Here is a 17,621-nt window from a genome sequence, read left to right as displayed (position 1 = left end):
CACAAAGATGAGGAGAGTAATGGAATGGCAGGATTAATGTCATGTAATACTTTAATACTTATTATGTCCAACTTCAATTGGGTCTTCTGATCTATCAGATTCTTTCCTAATCATAACTAGGAAACTTCTTACCCTTGGCCTTCTGATAAGGAACACAGTGGGTAGTAAAATAAATGAAACCGCTTCAAAGATAGTGTGAGATTATTTTTATCAAAGAATTTCTTGAGTCTTTTCCTTTGATAACAATATCTTCCTATTAAAGTAGAAGTATGATACTGAAAGTTTTCTGTTGACTTCTGTCATTTTAAATCCCTTCAATGGTAACCTTTGTCATAGGGTATTTATTTATTGCAAAAGAATATTTTTTTCTTTTTATTTCTGTTTATATTAAAGAAAAAGGACTTCAGATGAATCTGTATATTAAAAGTTCTTTGCTTTAAAAGGAAGCCATTATTTACATATTATAAACATTAGGTCACAATGAAGCCAAGCATGGCATAAAAAATTGTGCACATTTTTACATTTATATATCCATTTATGCCTGTGAGTAAATTACAGAGTTTGTATCCACTCTTATTTTGTTGGTCTGTTATACTAAGCTAGGAGGTCCTACAGCCTAAACGGAGAGTTAATATACATCTATTTAAAGTAAGAGAACGAGTTTAAAGCTCATGCATTTAAAAAAAAAATCTTCTAAGTATGTAAGACTCTTGCTGTGCCATAGGAATTTAAAATAGGTTAACAATGTTAATGCAGTCTAAGACAGGAACTCACATTTATCTGAGAAAGGACCACTGTGTGTGTGTGTGTGTATATTTTCTAAAGTTTTGTTTCTAAAGTCTTTTTCAAAGGAAGGTTCGCTCTGGTGTTCTGACCTCAGTGAGACTCATAGACTAACACCTTTCAATCTTTCTTTTATATCTTTTTCACACTGAAAGTTCCCAGAGCAATTTGATAATCATCCTTTGCCATACACTGTTACTTTTTATTTTGTTATCTCTTTATAGCTCAGAAACTTTAAATAGGCCTCTCAGAGGAGTAACCCCAGCTTTGCAAGTGGTAATCAATTAAGTTAAATTGGCCTTCTCAGGTCCCCCTGTGAGGTGGTTAGTAGGTCTTGAGGCAAGGAAAGAGCTGCTCCAAGCTACTGATGGCTGCCCCTGTGGCTGAGTGAGCAGCCCAAGTTGAGGGCAGAAGAAGGAATTTGGGGCCTCTTCATCTCCCCTGTTAACCTTGGGTGATTCTTGTGAGCATTTGCAAGATCAGGATTTTCAGAGAGGGCCCTGAGATTCTTGGATGTAAAGGCCTCTATGAAAATGTATCATACATAAATACAATGCTTTCCAGGACTCCTGGATCTCACACTGCACAAACAGTACTCCACTCATCACCAACACCCCTTCAAAGCCTATTTGTGGCAAATACTCCATTTTGCAGCAGATTTGCATGATTTACCTAGGATCTATTGTAAATCATTTGCATGATTTACAATAGAAAACTGCCCGAGCTGTGAATAGACCTAAATGCAGATTGCGCTGGAATCCTAGCAGCTCTCCTGTGCCCTCCATTAGACACTGAACCAAGCTCCCCCCTTGTCTGAAGTGGGGCTCCACACAGCGGCCCCTGCTGAGCAAGGGCAGCAGCCCTAGTACTGACAGCTGATACTTGCCCTTAGCTCAGAGAGGGACGAAGCAGAGCCCTGGAGTAGGTGGTACTTAGTCACGCTATGTGAGGAGCAGGGAGGCCAAATCACAAGGGCCCATACCAAACTGCAGCAGGAGAAATAGGCTAGGTGATGCACAAGGCTGCCAGGTGTTCTAGCCTAAGGTGTAAGGGGCCCGCCATAAGAGCGGAAATCCAAGTTGTGGAGGGCACTGGGACATCCCGAAATTCCCACCCAGGAAGCTCATCCCTATGGGGAGGTCGGGGCACTTGCACTCTGGTGCCTCCCCCAGGGGGCCTGTAAAGGGTCACGTGGACTTGGCCATGAACAGCAGTAGTTCCATATCTGTGCCAGTGGGCTGGAAGGGTTCCCAGAGCTTGAGGGTAACCAGAGGAAAAACTGAACTCTTGTCCTTCTTAGCTCTCAGGGCTGCCTATTCTGCTTCTGAAGGACCTCCGCCTGCAGAGTGCATGTGTTGTAGAAGACTACGAAGACTACACTTGGATTGTGGAAGTCACAATCCAAGACTAAGATACGTTAAAGGTTTATTCCATTACAATTAGAGCTGCTTTTGATGTTCTCTTTGGCCCAGACAACTCCTCCATGGTTTTGTGGCCCAGAGGCTGAAGGTGCCACAGAGACCCACAAAGGAACAACTTAGGGGGGCCACCTTGGTGGATCCTTGGAGTTCTTGGTAATTCAAGGCTCAGCAAGTTCAATGGGAGACACAGCAAGCTCTCAGGGTGCTCAGCAAAAATTACACGTCAGCCAAATGCTTTAAATTCATAGCAGGCCCCCATTTTCTGAAGGTAAAGTATAGTGAGTGGAAAGAGTCAAAAATATCTGCATACAAAACTCAAGTCTGCTCCCGCTAACTCTCTAGCCTCTCTGAGCCTGAGTTTCCTCATCTGTGAAAAGGCAAGAATGAGTACCACCTTGTGGGCTGGTGTGGAAACTCTACATATGTAAACGCCTAGCACTGTGCCTGGCACACAGGAGGAGCTCCAGAATGAGAGCTCATTCTTTTTTATTGCTGTATTAGCTTGTCAAGGTTAATACACATGAGACACTTGTCCAAAGGGATGCTGGCCTGGCTGAGGGGAGGCCTGAACTCCAGGCTCAGTTTAGCACCGACAAGCTCTGGAACTGCCTCTCTCACTCTGTTTTCCCCAACAAGGGAAAGGGAGGGAGTTCACCCAAGCTCCAGAGGGCTCCATCAGCTTTAAAGTCCAAAGTCCTCCTTGCAGAGAGAAGGTATACTTGGGCCCTGGAGGTCGAAAGCTTAGGGTCAAATCTGGGCTTTACTATTTACTAGATTCGTCTCTCGAAGCCTCAGTTTCTTATCTGTAAAATGGGGAGTGAACAAGCCCATGCACTGGAAAACTGTAGCACACAATTGTCTCTGAATATACGAGCTCTTGTTATCTTGAAGAAGAACCAGAGAGATTTTCTGGCTGTGGTAAGCACAGAATATGGGAGCTCTTCCCAAGCATTTTCCTCAGAGAAATGCTGGTGGGAGGGGAATACACCATTTTCTTGACCCGAACTTTGACAACTTCTACACACAACTGGGCATGCTGCGTCTCCCCTGCACTCGTGTCCTGCATACCTGCCACAGGACCTGCATTGGTCTCTGGAGGATTGTCTCCCTGGATGAAGATGACACTTTTTACTGCAGACAGCCCCCACTGAGGAGGGGAGAGATTACTACAAGATGGCAGGAATGAAATAATTGCCACATGAAGGTTCAAGTGTCAAGCTGTGGGAAGAAATGGATTCTGCCATTTTGGGGACTGTGGTTTCTTGATTACTAGCTAGGGTAAATCAGCTGTCTGGGGTCAGAGAATCCAGAAGCAAAGGAAATAGATGGGGGGGACGGGTTTCCCTGCTCTTCAGTTTTTATAATGGGATCATGAATAAGGGGGGACAGGCCCCTGGAGGAAGCTTAGCCACCAGGCTTGGCTCAGGGGTGATGCCAGATCCCAGGGCTGAGCTTAGATCCTCAGCTAAACAGGGACCTGTGCCCGGAAAGTCATTACAGGAAGCTCCAAATTTCAGCAGGAAATGTTTGTCACCTGCCCCAAATGGAAACTTTTCTCAACTTGCTGGTTTAGAGAAACTATGAAGACATTTGACTCCTGCCAGAGTACTACAAGGGACTCTCTAGCAAACTTAACATATGAAAAAAAATAAGTAGTACAAAGAAATGAAATCAGCAAATTTTACTCATTCCAAGAAGCGATGTTTCCCCCACCACCTTTTTCCCTCAGGTGAGTAGCTTCCTGTTGCTGATGATTGATAGGGGACCCCTGTCGTCGTGTTCTTTACAGAACATCAGCGATGTCTGAAATAGAGGACCCAAATGTAGTTTAAAATACAGCCACAGCAGCCTGCAAGTTGAACTTTAGTCCAGAAATGACAACCAACAAACGGTAGCCACTAATATTCCTCTGAAACGGCTTTGGGTACAGGGAGAGGAGGCAAGCCAGCTGGACAGTGTGAATTTACTCAGGACCACGAGGAGATTGACGGAGATGCAATATTGACGGCTCTCCAGCTTGTTATTGCTGCTGACCGATTGCCAAGAATTCAAAAATATTCCTGTGGAATTCATTTAACCGTCTTCAGAAACTGGCCCTAACTGACCGCCAAATTCCCGGAGTCCCACCTTTATCCAGTGATGCTATAAATGTAAACCATGGACTAATGTTTTAGAAGCGATTTCTTTTTACTGACAGATTTCCTCATCTTTTTTTTTTTAATCTAACATCTCTGCACACATCTGTACAGACCTCCGTTTTTGCTTATCTCAGGGAACTGCCTCGTGAGTGCGGGCTCAGTGCAAGGAACAGAGGTGGTGCTGAAGGACCCTTGGGTTCTCGTCTGCTTGCTGGGACAGAGGTCAGAGGCTGTGTTCAGCTATACCTGGCTCACCCGGCTGTAGGGATAGAGTCCCCAGATGATTTTAAGACCCTTAGAGCAGGGCCTGCCCCTAGACGGTCTTTTCGAAAGTCCACCCAGGTGCTTATTCAGCATGTGCAGTGCTGAGTCCCTGCCCCCAAGGCATTTATAATCTGGTTGCGGAGATGTAACACACTCAGGCGGAACTACAGTGGACAGTGCAAAGTGGCTTCCCACAGCCCAGCAGCTGATCATATATAGCCTGGTGCTGTTTTTGTTTTGTGACTCTTTCTACTCTTCATCTTCAACAGAAGGTGAGATATTTAAGGGTTTGAATTCTGTCTTCATTGAACAAACGTGTTGAGCAACTACTCTCTGCCTGGCACTGTGCTGGGGAATGTGGGGTGGGAGTATAATATGAATAACGAGCACAGTGGGAATCTTACAGTTTAGCAGGGCAGATTAATGCTTGAGCTACTAGGAATTACACTGCAGTATGGCGGGTACTAGGAATACAGCACAAAGAGTGACTAACTGCCTGAGGAAGGTTTCTCTAGGAATACCAGGGCAGCGGTATTTGATTTTGGTCTTAAATAGTAAGAAGGGCATTCTAAGCCTCAGAGGTCGCATTCCTGGTGAGGGGAACAGTGCTCACACGTGTAGAGTATGAACAAGCATGTGGTGTTTGGGGATCAAGAGGAAGTTTGCTCTGGCTAGAGTGTAAGGGCGTCTGAGTGGTTTGTGACTTAGGGTTGGGAAGGGGCAAGAGATGAGGTTAAAGAGTTAGCTTCAGGTACCATTTTATGAAAGGCTGAGAACACTATGATGAAGATACTGGACTTTGTAGTATGGATAATAGTCATTGAAAACTTTTGAGTAGTGGTGTGGTCAGATGTGGGTTCTAGAAAGGTCACTTTGGCCACAGCATAAAGGCTGGATTGGAGTAAGAGAGAGCTTGAAAGCAAGCAGCAAGGCTCCTCAGGGTCCAACGTGGACCAACTTCTACCTGGAATTACCCAGTTAGGATCTAGTGAAGATCTGAAGATGGAGAAGAGGGACCTCAATGGATATTCACTGAGGGATTCATTCAGCAAAGCTTTATCAACTGCCTAACCTAAGGATAGAGTAAGGTACAACATAATCCTTCCCTGAAGGAGCTCATAGTCTAGCATGAGAGACAATCAAGTTACCCGATGCAGTTACCGGGCAGCAAAAGCATCACAGGGACAGCGTGTCTAATCTGGGTGCTGAAGGATGAGTAAGAGTTCACCAGGCAGACAAAGAACTGGAGGTAAGAGAAGCATTCCACCCAAAGGGAATGTTTGCCTGTTTCAAGACACATGGGGTCCATACAAGAAGAACTCAGGGGACCACAATGAATTTGGCCTGACTAGAGCCCAAGGTGGCTAAGAGGGAGTGTTAGGAGACTAGGCTGCAGAGATAGGCATGGGTCAGGTCATGCTGGGCTTTGCCTACCATCCCAAAAAGTGGGACCCATGTCAGTGGTTTTCAATCTTGTTTAAATGGCAGAACCCTCTGGTCAAAACATTTTTAGCCAGTACCCCAGTTATAAAACAGATAAAAGTGAAGCAGCTTTAGTTAAATTGGATGTGGGAAGATTAACACTTCCTCTCTCTTGGTCTCCCTTTTACCCCTCCAAGTCACCCTTGAAGCAATTCTTAAACACAGTTTAAGAACCATGTGCAGCAGAGGACAGTGATGTGGGTGGGGGATGTGGCATTGAAGAGTTTTAAAAGGCAATGCCATGCATGATTCCCGGGTGTCTAGCTTCATTTTGAAGGTGAATGGTATGGAAGTGCTTGGTACCAGAAGGTACTCAGTGTGAGTGTGTGTGTGTGTGTATGTGTGTGTCAGAGAAAGAGAGAGAGAGAGAGATGGGTAGTGCCCTAGGAGGGGTAGGGGTTTTGGGACCAAGTATACTGAGCCCCCTTTTAGACAGAATGGGCTAAAGGTACTTTCAGAACATCCCCATGGAGAGATCTGGTAGGCACCTGAAAATATGAGTATGGGCCCTGGGCAATGGTGAATGGTGAACTCCCAATTATATGCTTGGGAGTTTGATGAATAAGTGATTGTTGAAGTCATGGACTTCAGTACAATTACCTAGAACTGTACAGAACACAAAAAAAGTAGGCAGAGCCTTGGGGACCATGGACAGTTAAGGGGCAGGTGGAGAAGAGAAGCCAGGAAAGGGGGCTCAGAGACAGAAAGGTGGAGGGGAGGAAGCAGGCGAAGCCAGCATCTCAGAAACCAGGTAAAGAAAAAAATAAACATAAGCTTAAACATGTAACCAGTATTTAATAGTTGGTTGCCTGCAAATGAAAAAGGAATAAAGGCATTTCGTTGGCATAGCATATTCCTTTTAAAATAAATCTGAAGCATACTTATTTTTTCCAGAAGTACACACCCTTTAATATATGAGTATAGATTAGTCTAGCAAAATAACAACAACTGAGCTCACAATGTAAACAATATCATTGTTGTTGAGTGGAACTACTTCTCTCTCTTCTCCAGGGATAAATGAATTCTCTCAAATTTCTGCTCATCAGTCAAAATTTTACATTCAATTGAGTGTTCATTCTGAGTTTAAAATGATTCTGTGACTATAAATGCTTAGAAAGTTGTGCTTTGGTAAATTGAAAATAATTTTTCTAAAGTGATGGGCTAATTTGAAATCTATATTCTTTTTCTTGTTTTGATGTTTGCAGCCTAAAATGTAAGGCGTATTCCTCTGATTGTAGCAGACAAAGTGTCCTGCTCCACAGGAATAAGGGGGCCTCTAAAACCATTCATTGTGGGGCATCTGCCGGCACTCAGTAGGGCTCAGTAGATGCTGATCAAATGAATGGATGATGTCCTATTGTCTCTCCTAAATATTAATCCACATCTCAAAGGTGTCTGTGTTCAATAAAATGAAAAAGAAGACATTTTAAAACTCATAGCTGAGTAATTAGAGATTAAAACTCCTGCTCTCTCTTTCTCTTGCTTGTGGGTACAGTATTGTGCACGGATTGCTGCCCTCTGAAATCCCACTGTAGCCGCTGACTCTGTAAAAGCTTCTGGGAGAAAATCTTTTCTAAAGAATAAGCAATAGAATGTGGCGTTCGAATTCCCAAAGACTTGTATTTTTCAGATTATTCAACATCTGAATTTAGTTTATTCTCTCAACAAATATTGATTGAGTGTCTACTATGTGCGAAGCACTGAGAAAATGCAATGAATAAAACATTAGAAGATCCTGTTGTTATGGAGCGTACATTCCAGCCAGAAGAGATGGGCAGTACAAAACAAGGATATGATGAGTGTCAGTGGAGATGAGTGTGAAGAACAAAACTGAAGCAGGGAGAGGGGTGGAGAGTGATGGGGGAGGGGCTGCTGTTTTAGATAGAGTGGTTGGGGAAGGACAGGTAAACTGAGGCCTCAAGAAAGAAAGAGCTTTCTGGACAGAGAGTGCTGCACATGCTCAGTTGCAGTCCCCTTATGGCTCACCCCAACCAACAAGGGGGTGGGGTGTGGGAAGCATGTGCTTTGTGGATGCAAACCTCAGCCCAGCCAAGAAACCTGTAGCTCCATAAACATTATGATATATAGCTTAGATAACAGCTGGTAAAAATCAACTCTGCAACTGTAACTGTAAGACGATTTTTGCAGATGACTTTAAAATAAAACAACTTCCATTATTCAAAAATCCGGAATGGCAACCAACTCTTAGAAATGACTAGAGTGACCTACTAGAATTCCCTCTTTTTTTTTTAATGGAGACTTTTGCTCCCCTGCTGAGACCATGTGTTATATCCAGTTTCACATCAAAATGAATTTTTGCTGCTAAGTTTGAAAACCGCCTGAAAATAGCAATTAATATTGGAAAAGCTGACAGAACTCTAAGTGTAGTGGCATGATTGGTGCTGCTATAATGATATGCCTGAGTGTGACATGTCCATGTAAACGCAGTAGGAAAACACACTTGATGTCCAGGACAGTGTATCAGTGTATTTTCTTGCAAGTAAATGAGGGAAGGGGGAGAGGGAATTGAAAGAAGTTTTATAGCACTGTTAGGTGGTATAGATGTTTCTAGTCTTACACCTATATAACCTTGTTTTTCAAATTATTTTCTATCATCACTTCATTTGATCCTCACACCTTGCTGGGGGTAAAAAGGCAGGGCAGGATGGGATGGACAGATGAGAGAACTCAGTGGGTCAGCGAGGATGACTGGAGTTTCTTAGCAGCAAAATGAGGAGATTGGACTATGTCATCTCCAAGGTCCCAACAGCTCTATGACTTCTTTTCTGATTTTCCTGAGGTGACACAGCTGTTTAATGGTGGGGACTCTCTTTAAGCCCGGAACCCTTTCTGCTACACAGTTCCTCCTTATAGTCTTCAAACCCTTCACTGCATGTTTAATCACCTGTAAAAGTCTACCGTACAAGGTTGTTGCAAAAATTGTTGAGGGAATTAAAAGGAAGGTTTGTGAAGCACCTAGCACAGTGGCCGCTATTATTATTATTTTAATCACTATTACTAATAAGGAGGTAATGTAGTGTAGTGGAAAGAGCATCAGCATTGGAGTCAGGTAAGTTTCCAATCATTTACCAGTGGTGTCATCTCATCCAATTATTCAACCTTTCTGAGCATCCTGTAAAATGGAACTGATAAAACCTACATTGTTGGGTAGTTTGAAAACTTAATGAGACAACATATATACAGCACCTGTCCCAGTGTCTGACACGTACCAGAGGCTCACTAAATAGTTGGCAGGTATGAATGATAAACCACCTTTCATAAGAAAGTGTGATATATTTTCATGGTTTCCTCAAAACCTGAAGTTACATTACATTTCATAGAGGTGGAGTGTGACCTTGAAATTAGCAGAAGCATACAGTCATCTTTTAAACAAATAAAAAGAAGATACTAAAGTTAGCTATTCTATGGACATCTAAGAGGGAGAGGAAAAATCCACATGACCAGTAGTTAGCAAATGGTTGTTGTGGAGTTTCATGTCAGATGGTCTTCTAAAATCTTGTATATATTTCATTCAAGTCCACCCATTCTTCCCACTGCAACAATCTCATAAGGTTGTACAGTTTATTTAGAAAAGCCCGTTTACTCTCATTACACCAGTTTCTTTGAAAAGCAGTCACTTGAGTACTGTGAGGAGCTGTTTTGCTGTAATGATGACCATTATGAAGGATTCAATGAAGTTGGAAACCAAGATCCTACAGCCTTGTCTCCGACAGCATGGTCCTGGAAAAGGCTGGCAGCAGGACCGGAATGTGAATATTCTCCAGTAGGGATTGTGGTTACTTGTCTCTATGGAGGATTTCTTGGCGTTGAATTTTCAGGGCACAATAAACTAACATTTATACACAACTGCTGCCACATGCTCTGGAGCTGTGTTGCAGATGTGTTGGCAGCTGCTAAGGAGTCGCAAGGTGGGTGGCGCTGCCCTGGACCAGTTACTCTAAAATCTAGTTGATGGTTTAAACGACTAGACCCAAGAGAATTGTCTGTTGTACAGAATACCAACATTGAGTCACATTTGGTTTATTACATGCTTTGTTTGAAAAGGATAAAACATAGCAACTGGCCATTTGAATATGAAATATATATATATTTTCTTATTTGATGTACATCTATCACTGAAATTACTCTCACTCCTGTGTGGACATCTCAAGAACAATTGTTTTTTCTACCTGAGAGCAGTATATTAAAAGCTTTGAGCGATGTCTGTTACATTTGGTTGCCTTCCAGTTTTAAAATGTGTGAATTTCCTTTTTAATGTTCTAGGGGAAAGCAATGGTATTCGCCCCACGCCGAGGGAATACTTTAAACCAGTTTTGCAATCTAGCTGAAAAAGCTGATTTCTCTATCCAAAGACATGAAAATTATGATGAACACATTTCAAACTTCCACTCCAAGGTTAGTTTTCTGCTTGTGTTAGATAACACTTTAATCCGCATTGCATTTTGAAGAGATCATGGTCTTTTTGGCAGGTAACCTAAATATTTGATTAAAGTCCCCCGTAGGTGTACTGCTTCTGAACAGCTATTTGTATCTGATTATTTTGTGTGGTAAAGCCATCTTTCATCTTTGCATGTCTAGAAGGATTTTACAGAAACCATTTCTGTTTACTCCTTTCTCTGAAACAAACTAATCTTTTCATTCATAATAGACTAATTTGTAGGATGCAGGGGAGGTGGCATAGAATGAATGATAAACAAGCATTTATATTTTAATGAAAAACCTTCGGCTTTTAAGTAGGTTAAATGCTTAGCTGCACTGAAATAAATAGAAGGTGACTGTCTAATTGTATCATGTTGGACTGTAAGTCTTTATCTCTGCTTGCTTTATGGCTGGGTCAGTTGGCAGTTTGAGACTGTTAAATCTCATACAGAATTTCACAGTTGTGGGGTTATATGTCAGATCGAGGCGCTACAAGATTTAGGTCAAAAGCACTTATCTGAGAGTGATTTCTAAGCTTGCTTACATAAAGCAATGTTATCAGCCTTTTTATTATTTATAGGTATAGAGCAATATAGGACACTGAGAGGCAAGCGTTCCACTGAAAACTTTTTAGGAATCTCACGTTTGCTAATACGTGTCACAGTTACTAATAGAACATGTATTACTTCTGTAATTTTGTGCTTTACAGAAATCTCCCTTCTCTGAGCTAGTCTGACCTTGGCAAGAGACTGACTTGTCATGATTTTGCAAGTTGTGCCTGCAGAAAAGTAAAGGCCTGACCTTAATTTTCTCCTGGGAAAATGTGAACAGCATTCGTTATTACCCAGGACTATGATATAATGTAGAAGTGTGTTGACTTTTGGGAAATTATATGCAAAGTGCATCTGATCTTTCAAGCAAGAGAAAGGAAATCATCGCTTTCTGGAATTTAGTTCACTTCTTTGGGTCTCTAGGGCTCCATTTAGCCGCTGGAAAAAAAATGATGCTTGGTGAACGGAAAGGGTTAAATGACTCCCTCTCACCAGTGGAATCAGGCCCTTTGCTTACAATCGGAAAATAAAAACAGAATGGCATGTTATTGAAATCTTACCTGCCGCTCTAGAATGATGTTTTCCCTTTTTCAACCCCTCCCCAGAAGGAAAGGAATGGCTCTGAGGGCTTCACCTGGTTGGGGAAGGGTCTCTCCAGGCCCCTAGGGTCCTCCACTCAAAGGGATAAAAACAGCCTTCTCTCGTGGCTGGGGTAGGGCTACAGGGATCAGCTGACGGCTGCTTCAGGGTCATGTCACTCACTTTCTCCCTAGAACAACAAATGCTTTTAGTTTCTCGGCCACAGCTGAGGAGAGCAAAGGCACGGGCTTCTCCAGCAGCAGAGATGTGCGGCATTGTGCCTATACCGTCCGTCTCCTCCCCTCAAGATCTGAGGAAGTGTGTTGGGGACATGCAAGGCATTCGAGTCCTCCGTGGCCACCGCTGCTTTGTCTGGAACTTTAGATGGTCAGCACCTACTGGACAGCAACTTCCTCTTTTTATTTCCAATGTTGTACACTACCCTGCTAAGCATAGCATCTTCCATAAATCACTAAATGTGCCTCTTACTTTTATATTGTGCACCATATCCATAAATAATCATGGACTGGTTGATTGGTGCCACAAAAGTAAATTTCCATGAATAACTAAGTGGCCTTAGTTTTTCTCTCTTCCTAATTGCTTAAAAGTTAAATTCCCCCCCTTGCTGACATTGGACTGAGAAACAGTTCCCCTCCTCTTTTGGTTGCTGTTGTGAGGAGTGAGTTGCATTTTGTTCTCAGGAAAGTAGAACCCTAGGAGAATATTGTGCAGAGTTGGGGCGCCCTGGGTAAATGGCATAAACGTGCACCCATGAGGTATCTTTTTAATGATGAGAGCAATTGCAGCTGGTTTGGTGTTCTCCTGCTTCTAGCAAAAGAATGCCTCTTGTCTGTTCTGTACCAGAAGCGTGGAATGCTCGGCTTTCCTGCTCCAGCAGCGCGGTTAACCGTGTGCTGACTGGACGGAGACAGGCCGCGACGACCCAACTCCGGCTGGCTCGGGGAGGTCTCCTTTGCAAGAGAAGGACGCCCGGGGAGCATCTCGCCCAGAGGTCCGACAGTGAGCCGCGGGCCAAGCTGGAACGAGCGGGAAGCGTCCCTGCTCCTCGCCGAGCCCCAGTGCGCTTCACCGGGCGCGGCTGGAGCCAGCACCCCTGTCCCCTTCGGCCCCTGCCCGCTGCCTGCCCGCCGGCCCAGGGCTCCGGGGGCGCGCAGGGACCCGCGAGGCCGCCGGGAACCTCCACCCTGGCCGCTTTTGTCTGCCGCGTGCTAATAGCCAGGGCTTAAAAGTTTTCCATCTTGAGCGGCAATCAGCTTTCTTCCTCTCCATCTCTGGCCAAACCCCCATGGTCCCTGGGACGAGCCTGCTCCCAAATGGAGGAGCAGCGTTTTCCTTCAGGCTGCGTGTTATCCTCTTAGCCCTACTGTGTTGGAATAGAGCGTAACCAGCTGGAGGACTGTAAGACGCCTGATAATGCCGCTCTTTTCCGCTGTCCCGTCTTAATCTTGTTACACAAATGGTTGTGAAGAGATTCATGAATTTTAATTTTGCCCTGTGCATTAGTGCCTCACGTCACTCATACACAGCTGCCTTCTATGCCGAGTTTTTCACCCCTCCTCTTACAACAGGGGAAAAAATTAGTTACAATCTTGGCAGTAGTGCAAGGTAAAAAAAAAAAAAAATCTACAGATTTAGGCAACCACCCATGAAGCTGATTAACAGTCAGTGATCAGGAGGAACAGCTTTGCCTCTTAAACTTTTCACCTCTCATTGTTAACTGTGAAATTTTATTTCCGTTAAAAAGCAAGCCTGTAATCAAAACGGTGCCATTCTGCACTTTTCTGCCAGTGCTTTTGTTAAATTGTGCCCACACCATGCAGCCAACGTGCTCAGGAACCAGGCAGCCAAAGGTGTAGTATGTTTTAAAAATATTGCCTTTCTGTTCTTCCAGGCAATGGGGAAGAAAAATAAAGCAGTTCCCTCTCCTCCCAACCTCTTGGTCTCCTCCAGGCTGGGAAACAAATGTGTGGCCCTACGGTGCGGCTTGGAACCTTTAGGATGTTAAGATAGCAAATTGTTTAGCAAGGTAGAAAAGTGACTTAGAGATTACAGCTGGCTTGAAATTTGTTGATAAAAATACTCTCATTCATGCAAATATGCTTTGAAATACAATTTTACGTGCCATAGGTTTGGTTTTTTTGGTTTTTAACTTTGCAAAACCACCCGTGTGTTTATTTTCTGTATTTTTGTATTGAGCCATGAAAACAGACTTGGGCCCGGCTGTGAAGTCAGTACATTGTGTTAAAAGCACGACCATATTGCACTTCTGCTTATCTATTCAAAATGCCACATTACAAGTGGCTGGTGCTTCTAATCTGTGTGGTGTGCTGTTGATAATTGTGGATACTGTAAAGGGTAAACAGTCTGAACTCCACTCCCACTGCTGCTGTTCGCACCGTGGCAAGGCTGAGCATGTTACATCCAATTAATGAAGTAAAGCATAACGCTACTAATAGCAGCTATATAATTTAGTTCAGTCCTCAAAGACCCTGTTTTAACCTACGAAATTGAAAAATTGTTTTATTCACAATTTGCTTTTTGTTCATTTTTTTCAAGGTGTTTTTTTATTTCTTAAAATTATAATTATTAATTGGGCCAAGAAGTACAGCCTAAGTAAATGGAATGATTCTTAAACCACATAACGTTCCCCCAAAGCAAGTGTTTCCTAACAGCTTTGTGTGTGTTCAAGTACCCTCACATCACAGAAATGATCTGTCGCTGGGGTGGAGGACTGCCTCCGAGGGCTGTCGGCTCTTCCCCATTCTGGGAAGGGCTCACAGTGGACGTGGGGCTGGCCCCCGGCCCCTGCTAGCAAAGAAGCCTCTGCTTTGGCCTCCAGAGGTCAGCATAGAATCCAAGTTAAAAGTGATTTCTAACCCATATTTACAGAAGAATTATTTATCCCACATATTACCTCAGGGACTTTATAAAGAGCTCATTTGAGTCTCTGTATATTAGTGCATTGTGAGTGAGCAGGTCAGCTGACTCACGCTGAGTAATCAACTTTCGCTTATCCCCAATCCCTGAGGAAGCATTTCGCTGGCTTGGTCCCCTCTTTGCTCTGTAAAATATTTCAGTGAGCTCCTGTTATCACTAGGGCAACTGGCAACAAAGGTATTTACAGTTGGTAGGTCCCACTTGGTGGGTTTGGTTTGGGAAATCTGTGAAGCCATTTTCTCAGCATTTTTTTTTTTTTTTTGTATTAGCTTAAAGAGTGATGTTGAGGGACATGTGCTTAGGATTAACACTGCTGCTACTTTGGTGGCAACAAAAATCCACTAGGATCTTCCTAAATAGACAACTAATCATCTGTAAACAGAACAAACTCCATTGAAGAAAACAGAATGAAGTTCCTTCAGTGATGGGACCACCACCAGTTCTTAGGAAAACGGATCAGAAAGTAAAGACCCAGATGGCTTTATGTTCCCCGGTGGAAAAGGAAAAGTTGGCTCGTGGCTCCTGTCCCTAATAGGGAGGGCATGCCACAGTTTAGGAATGTGATTTAGAAAAAGCATGTAGTTTGAAAAGATTCCAGTTATGCCGCAGACCTACTAATCCAGGAAAGTGTCCTGTTGGAGCCATTCATTTAGCTTCAGGGTAGGGTGGGGTTGGGGGGTTGGGGGCATGTTTGTCTGATTTGAAACAATAAAGAATTGGTTCCATGTATAATTAAAAGAAATATTTATTTCTGATCCTTATAAATTAAAAAGTGAATTACCAATTGGCTCAGAAACACAAGCTTCAAAAATGTTTTGTCTTCATGAATAGCAAATTATTTGTTAAAATAAATATAAATGACTGTTGAATTTTTCCAGCCAAATGAGGGAAAAGTGTGCTTTAGATTTGAGAACTCTGGATTTTAAAATCTATCGTGAGAAGGCCCTCAGAACTTCACCTGAGTTGTATCGAAGCTTGCCAATCTAATTGTTGGAATAGATTTTCGTCCTCAGAGAAAAAAAATTTTGAATTACTTATCATTCATATTAAAATTCCTACGAAGCAGCTGGAGAGTCTTTGAGACGTCTTAGGCCCCACAACCCTTTCCGTGGTGCTCAGGCAGTGCCGGCCTGCCTGGTTCCCGGGGCGCTGGCAGCGGGCAGAGAGGCCCAAGAGCAGAAACTTCCATGCCAGTGTCTGGTCTGGGGAAGATGAGCGAGCCCTCGGCTCTCCTTGCAGTGAAGTGCCCCACAGCTCATGCAGGTCACAAACAAGTTTGGCTATTTATGAAAAAAACACCTTACCCTCAGCAAAAGGAAAGAAAACAAGATTCCTATCTTGATGCATAGTATTGTTATGTCAGTCACCTAGAACTACTCTGATTTTTCTATGATTTATTTTTCCAGAACAATATATTCAGGTAAGAAGTCTTCATTATGTTTCACGTTAAAATCGACTGGTAAGAATTCCTATCTGAGTCTCCTCACCTGCTTTTTTTTCTCTATTATTGTTTTCAGTTGAAAAAGGAAAACCAGGATATATATGAAGAAAACCTTCATTACCCACTTTTGCTTATTTTAACCAAAAATGGATAGAAGATTAAGCTGCCCAAAAGATGAAGAAAACATCAAGTGCACAGGGAATATTTTCACAAAAACAGGAATCTGTAATGGGTATAATGTTGGCTCCCTGAGAACTGCAAGCCCCTAGGACTCCGACCCCGACCACCTATGTGACATTCGCCTGGGGATTATGGAGTCCACCGGTCCTCACCCACGTTATTCCCCAGCCATCCTGGGCTCCTCGTTTTTCAGTCTGCTTGTTGCTCCTCCCTCACCAAACCTTCATTTGTCTTTAAATATCCGTAAACAGCCTGAGATTGGAATTGGACTTGTGAGCAACCTAAATAATTTTCCCTCTAATTGAGACAGAGTTTCTTTTCGTGCTTCCCACCCTCCTTTTAAAAAATCTCTTGGTCTTTGTTCTATCTTGGTGCCAGTAGTTTTTAATCTGTACACACAGCGAACATCATGATTCTTTCCTGGTTAAAAATAAATAAATAAAGCAAATCTTGTTTGATCTCCCTCACATTAATTGTGTTAAATCTCCCATCTCTTTCTCTGTCTTGCTCGCTCATTCTCTTTTTCCTTTTAAACAGGATGTTTTTTTCCTTATAGATGTATAGAAATGACTACATCAGCCCAAGGCCTCCTAAACTGACCGTTTGTCCTCTGGACACAATAGCGTGGCCAGCCCTCTGCTCCTCCTCTCCAATTATGTGCGATTAGTCTCAATGTGTTGTGTCAAGGAGGAGGAGTGTGCTGAGTGCTTATTATCTGTTTAGGTACAAGAAGAGCACATTTAGGCGCTGACTATGAATGAAAAGTGAGCCTTTATCAGGGCTCAAATCTAACTGCTGCTGTTCTCCAGGTCTCTTTAAAATCGGTCCTTTCCTGAGAAATTTTGAATAAATGGTTGCTAAACTAGATGGCAACCAGGGGGAGTTTTTAAAAACTCAACCACGCAATTATCTTATTTAAAGTAAGTCTATATAGTTATATGGTGTGATTCAAGTGGAGAGCAAACATTTACTAGGTGCTATCCAGGATTAAGAGCGAATGACTTTATGCGGGGAACCCACGCACATCCTTGCCAAGTGCAAGGATGCATCCACGAGATGCTTCTAATGCCTTTTGTGGAAATTCAGATGTTCATCTGTAAGGAATCATCTGCACCCACTTTAGCAGTTATGTCCCTAGTAGGTTAGCTATACATCCTCATCTCTTTAGTCGAGGTAATGCGTGTATTTAGTGTGATGCAATTAAAGTGATAGGTGGGAGACTGGGAGCGAATCCCTTTGCATGTTAAACAAACTTAGCTGTCATAAAAACAGCGACTCTCAAATGTCTTCTCTGCTCACTTCTATCATCAAACAAATTTTTCATCATCAGTTTGCATGTCCTTGTATTCACCACTTTTTCTGCTCCATTAGAGCACCTACATGG

The 17,621-nt window shown here is 43.0% G+C and overlaps 1 protein-coding gene across 4 annotated transcripts in view; it reads left to right on the top strand.

The window, feature by feature from the left end:
• Positions 1-16,695, top strand: part of CAMKMT (calmodulin-lysine N-methyltransferase) — a 372,525-nt gene extending 355,830 nt beyond the window's left edge. For 3 of the 4 annotated variants that reach the window (XM_046661502.1, XM_046661498.1, XM_046661500.1), the window contains 2 exons: positions 10,373-10,504; positions 16,134-16,695. In XM_046661502.1, the coding sequence (XP_046517458.1) occupies positions 10,373-10,504; positions 16,134-16,211 (210 nt within the window). In that variant the 3' untranslated portion in view covers positions 16,212-16,695. Of the gene's footprint in view, positions 1-10,372; positions 10,505-12,522; positions 15,279-16,133 lie in introns of those variants that run through there. The other variant, XM_046661499.1, reaches the window with a different exon arrangement.
• The last annotated feature ends 926 nt before the right edge of the window (positions 16,696-17,621 follow it).

The sequence above is a fragment of the Equus quagga genome, chromosome 5 (assembly GCF_021613505.1).
Source record: "Equus quagga isolate Etosha38 chromosome 5, UCLA_HA_Equagga_1.0, whole genome shotgun sequence".
Lineage (NCBI taxonomy): Eukaryota > Metazoa > Chordata > Mammalia > Perissodactyla > Equidae > Equus > Equus quagga.
Note: the sequence above shows the minus strand (reverse complement) of the source record. Positions and strands in the feature narration are given on the sequence as shown.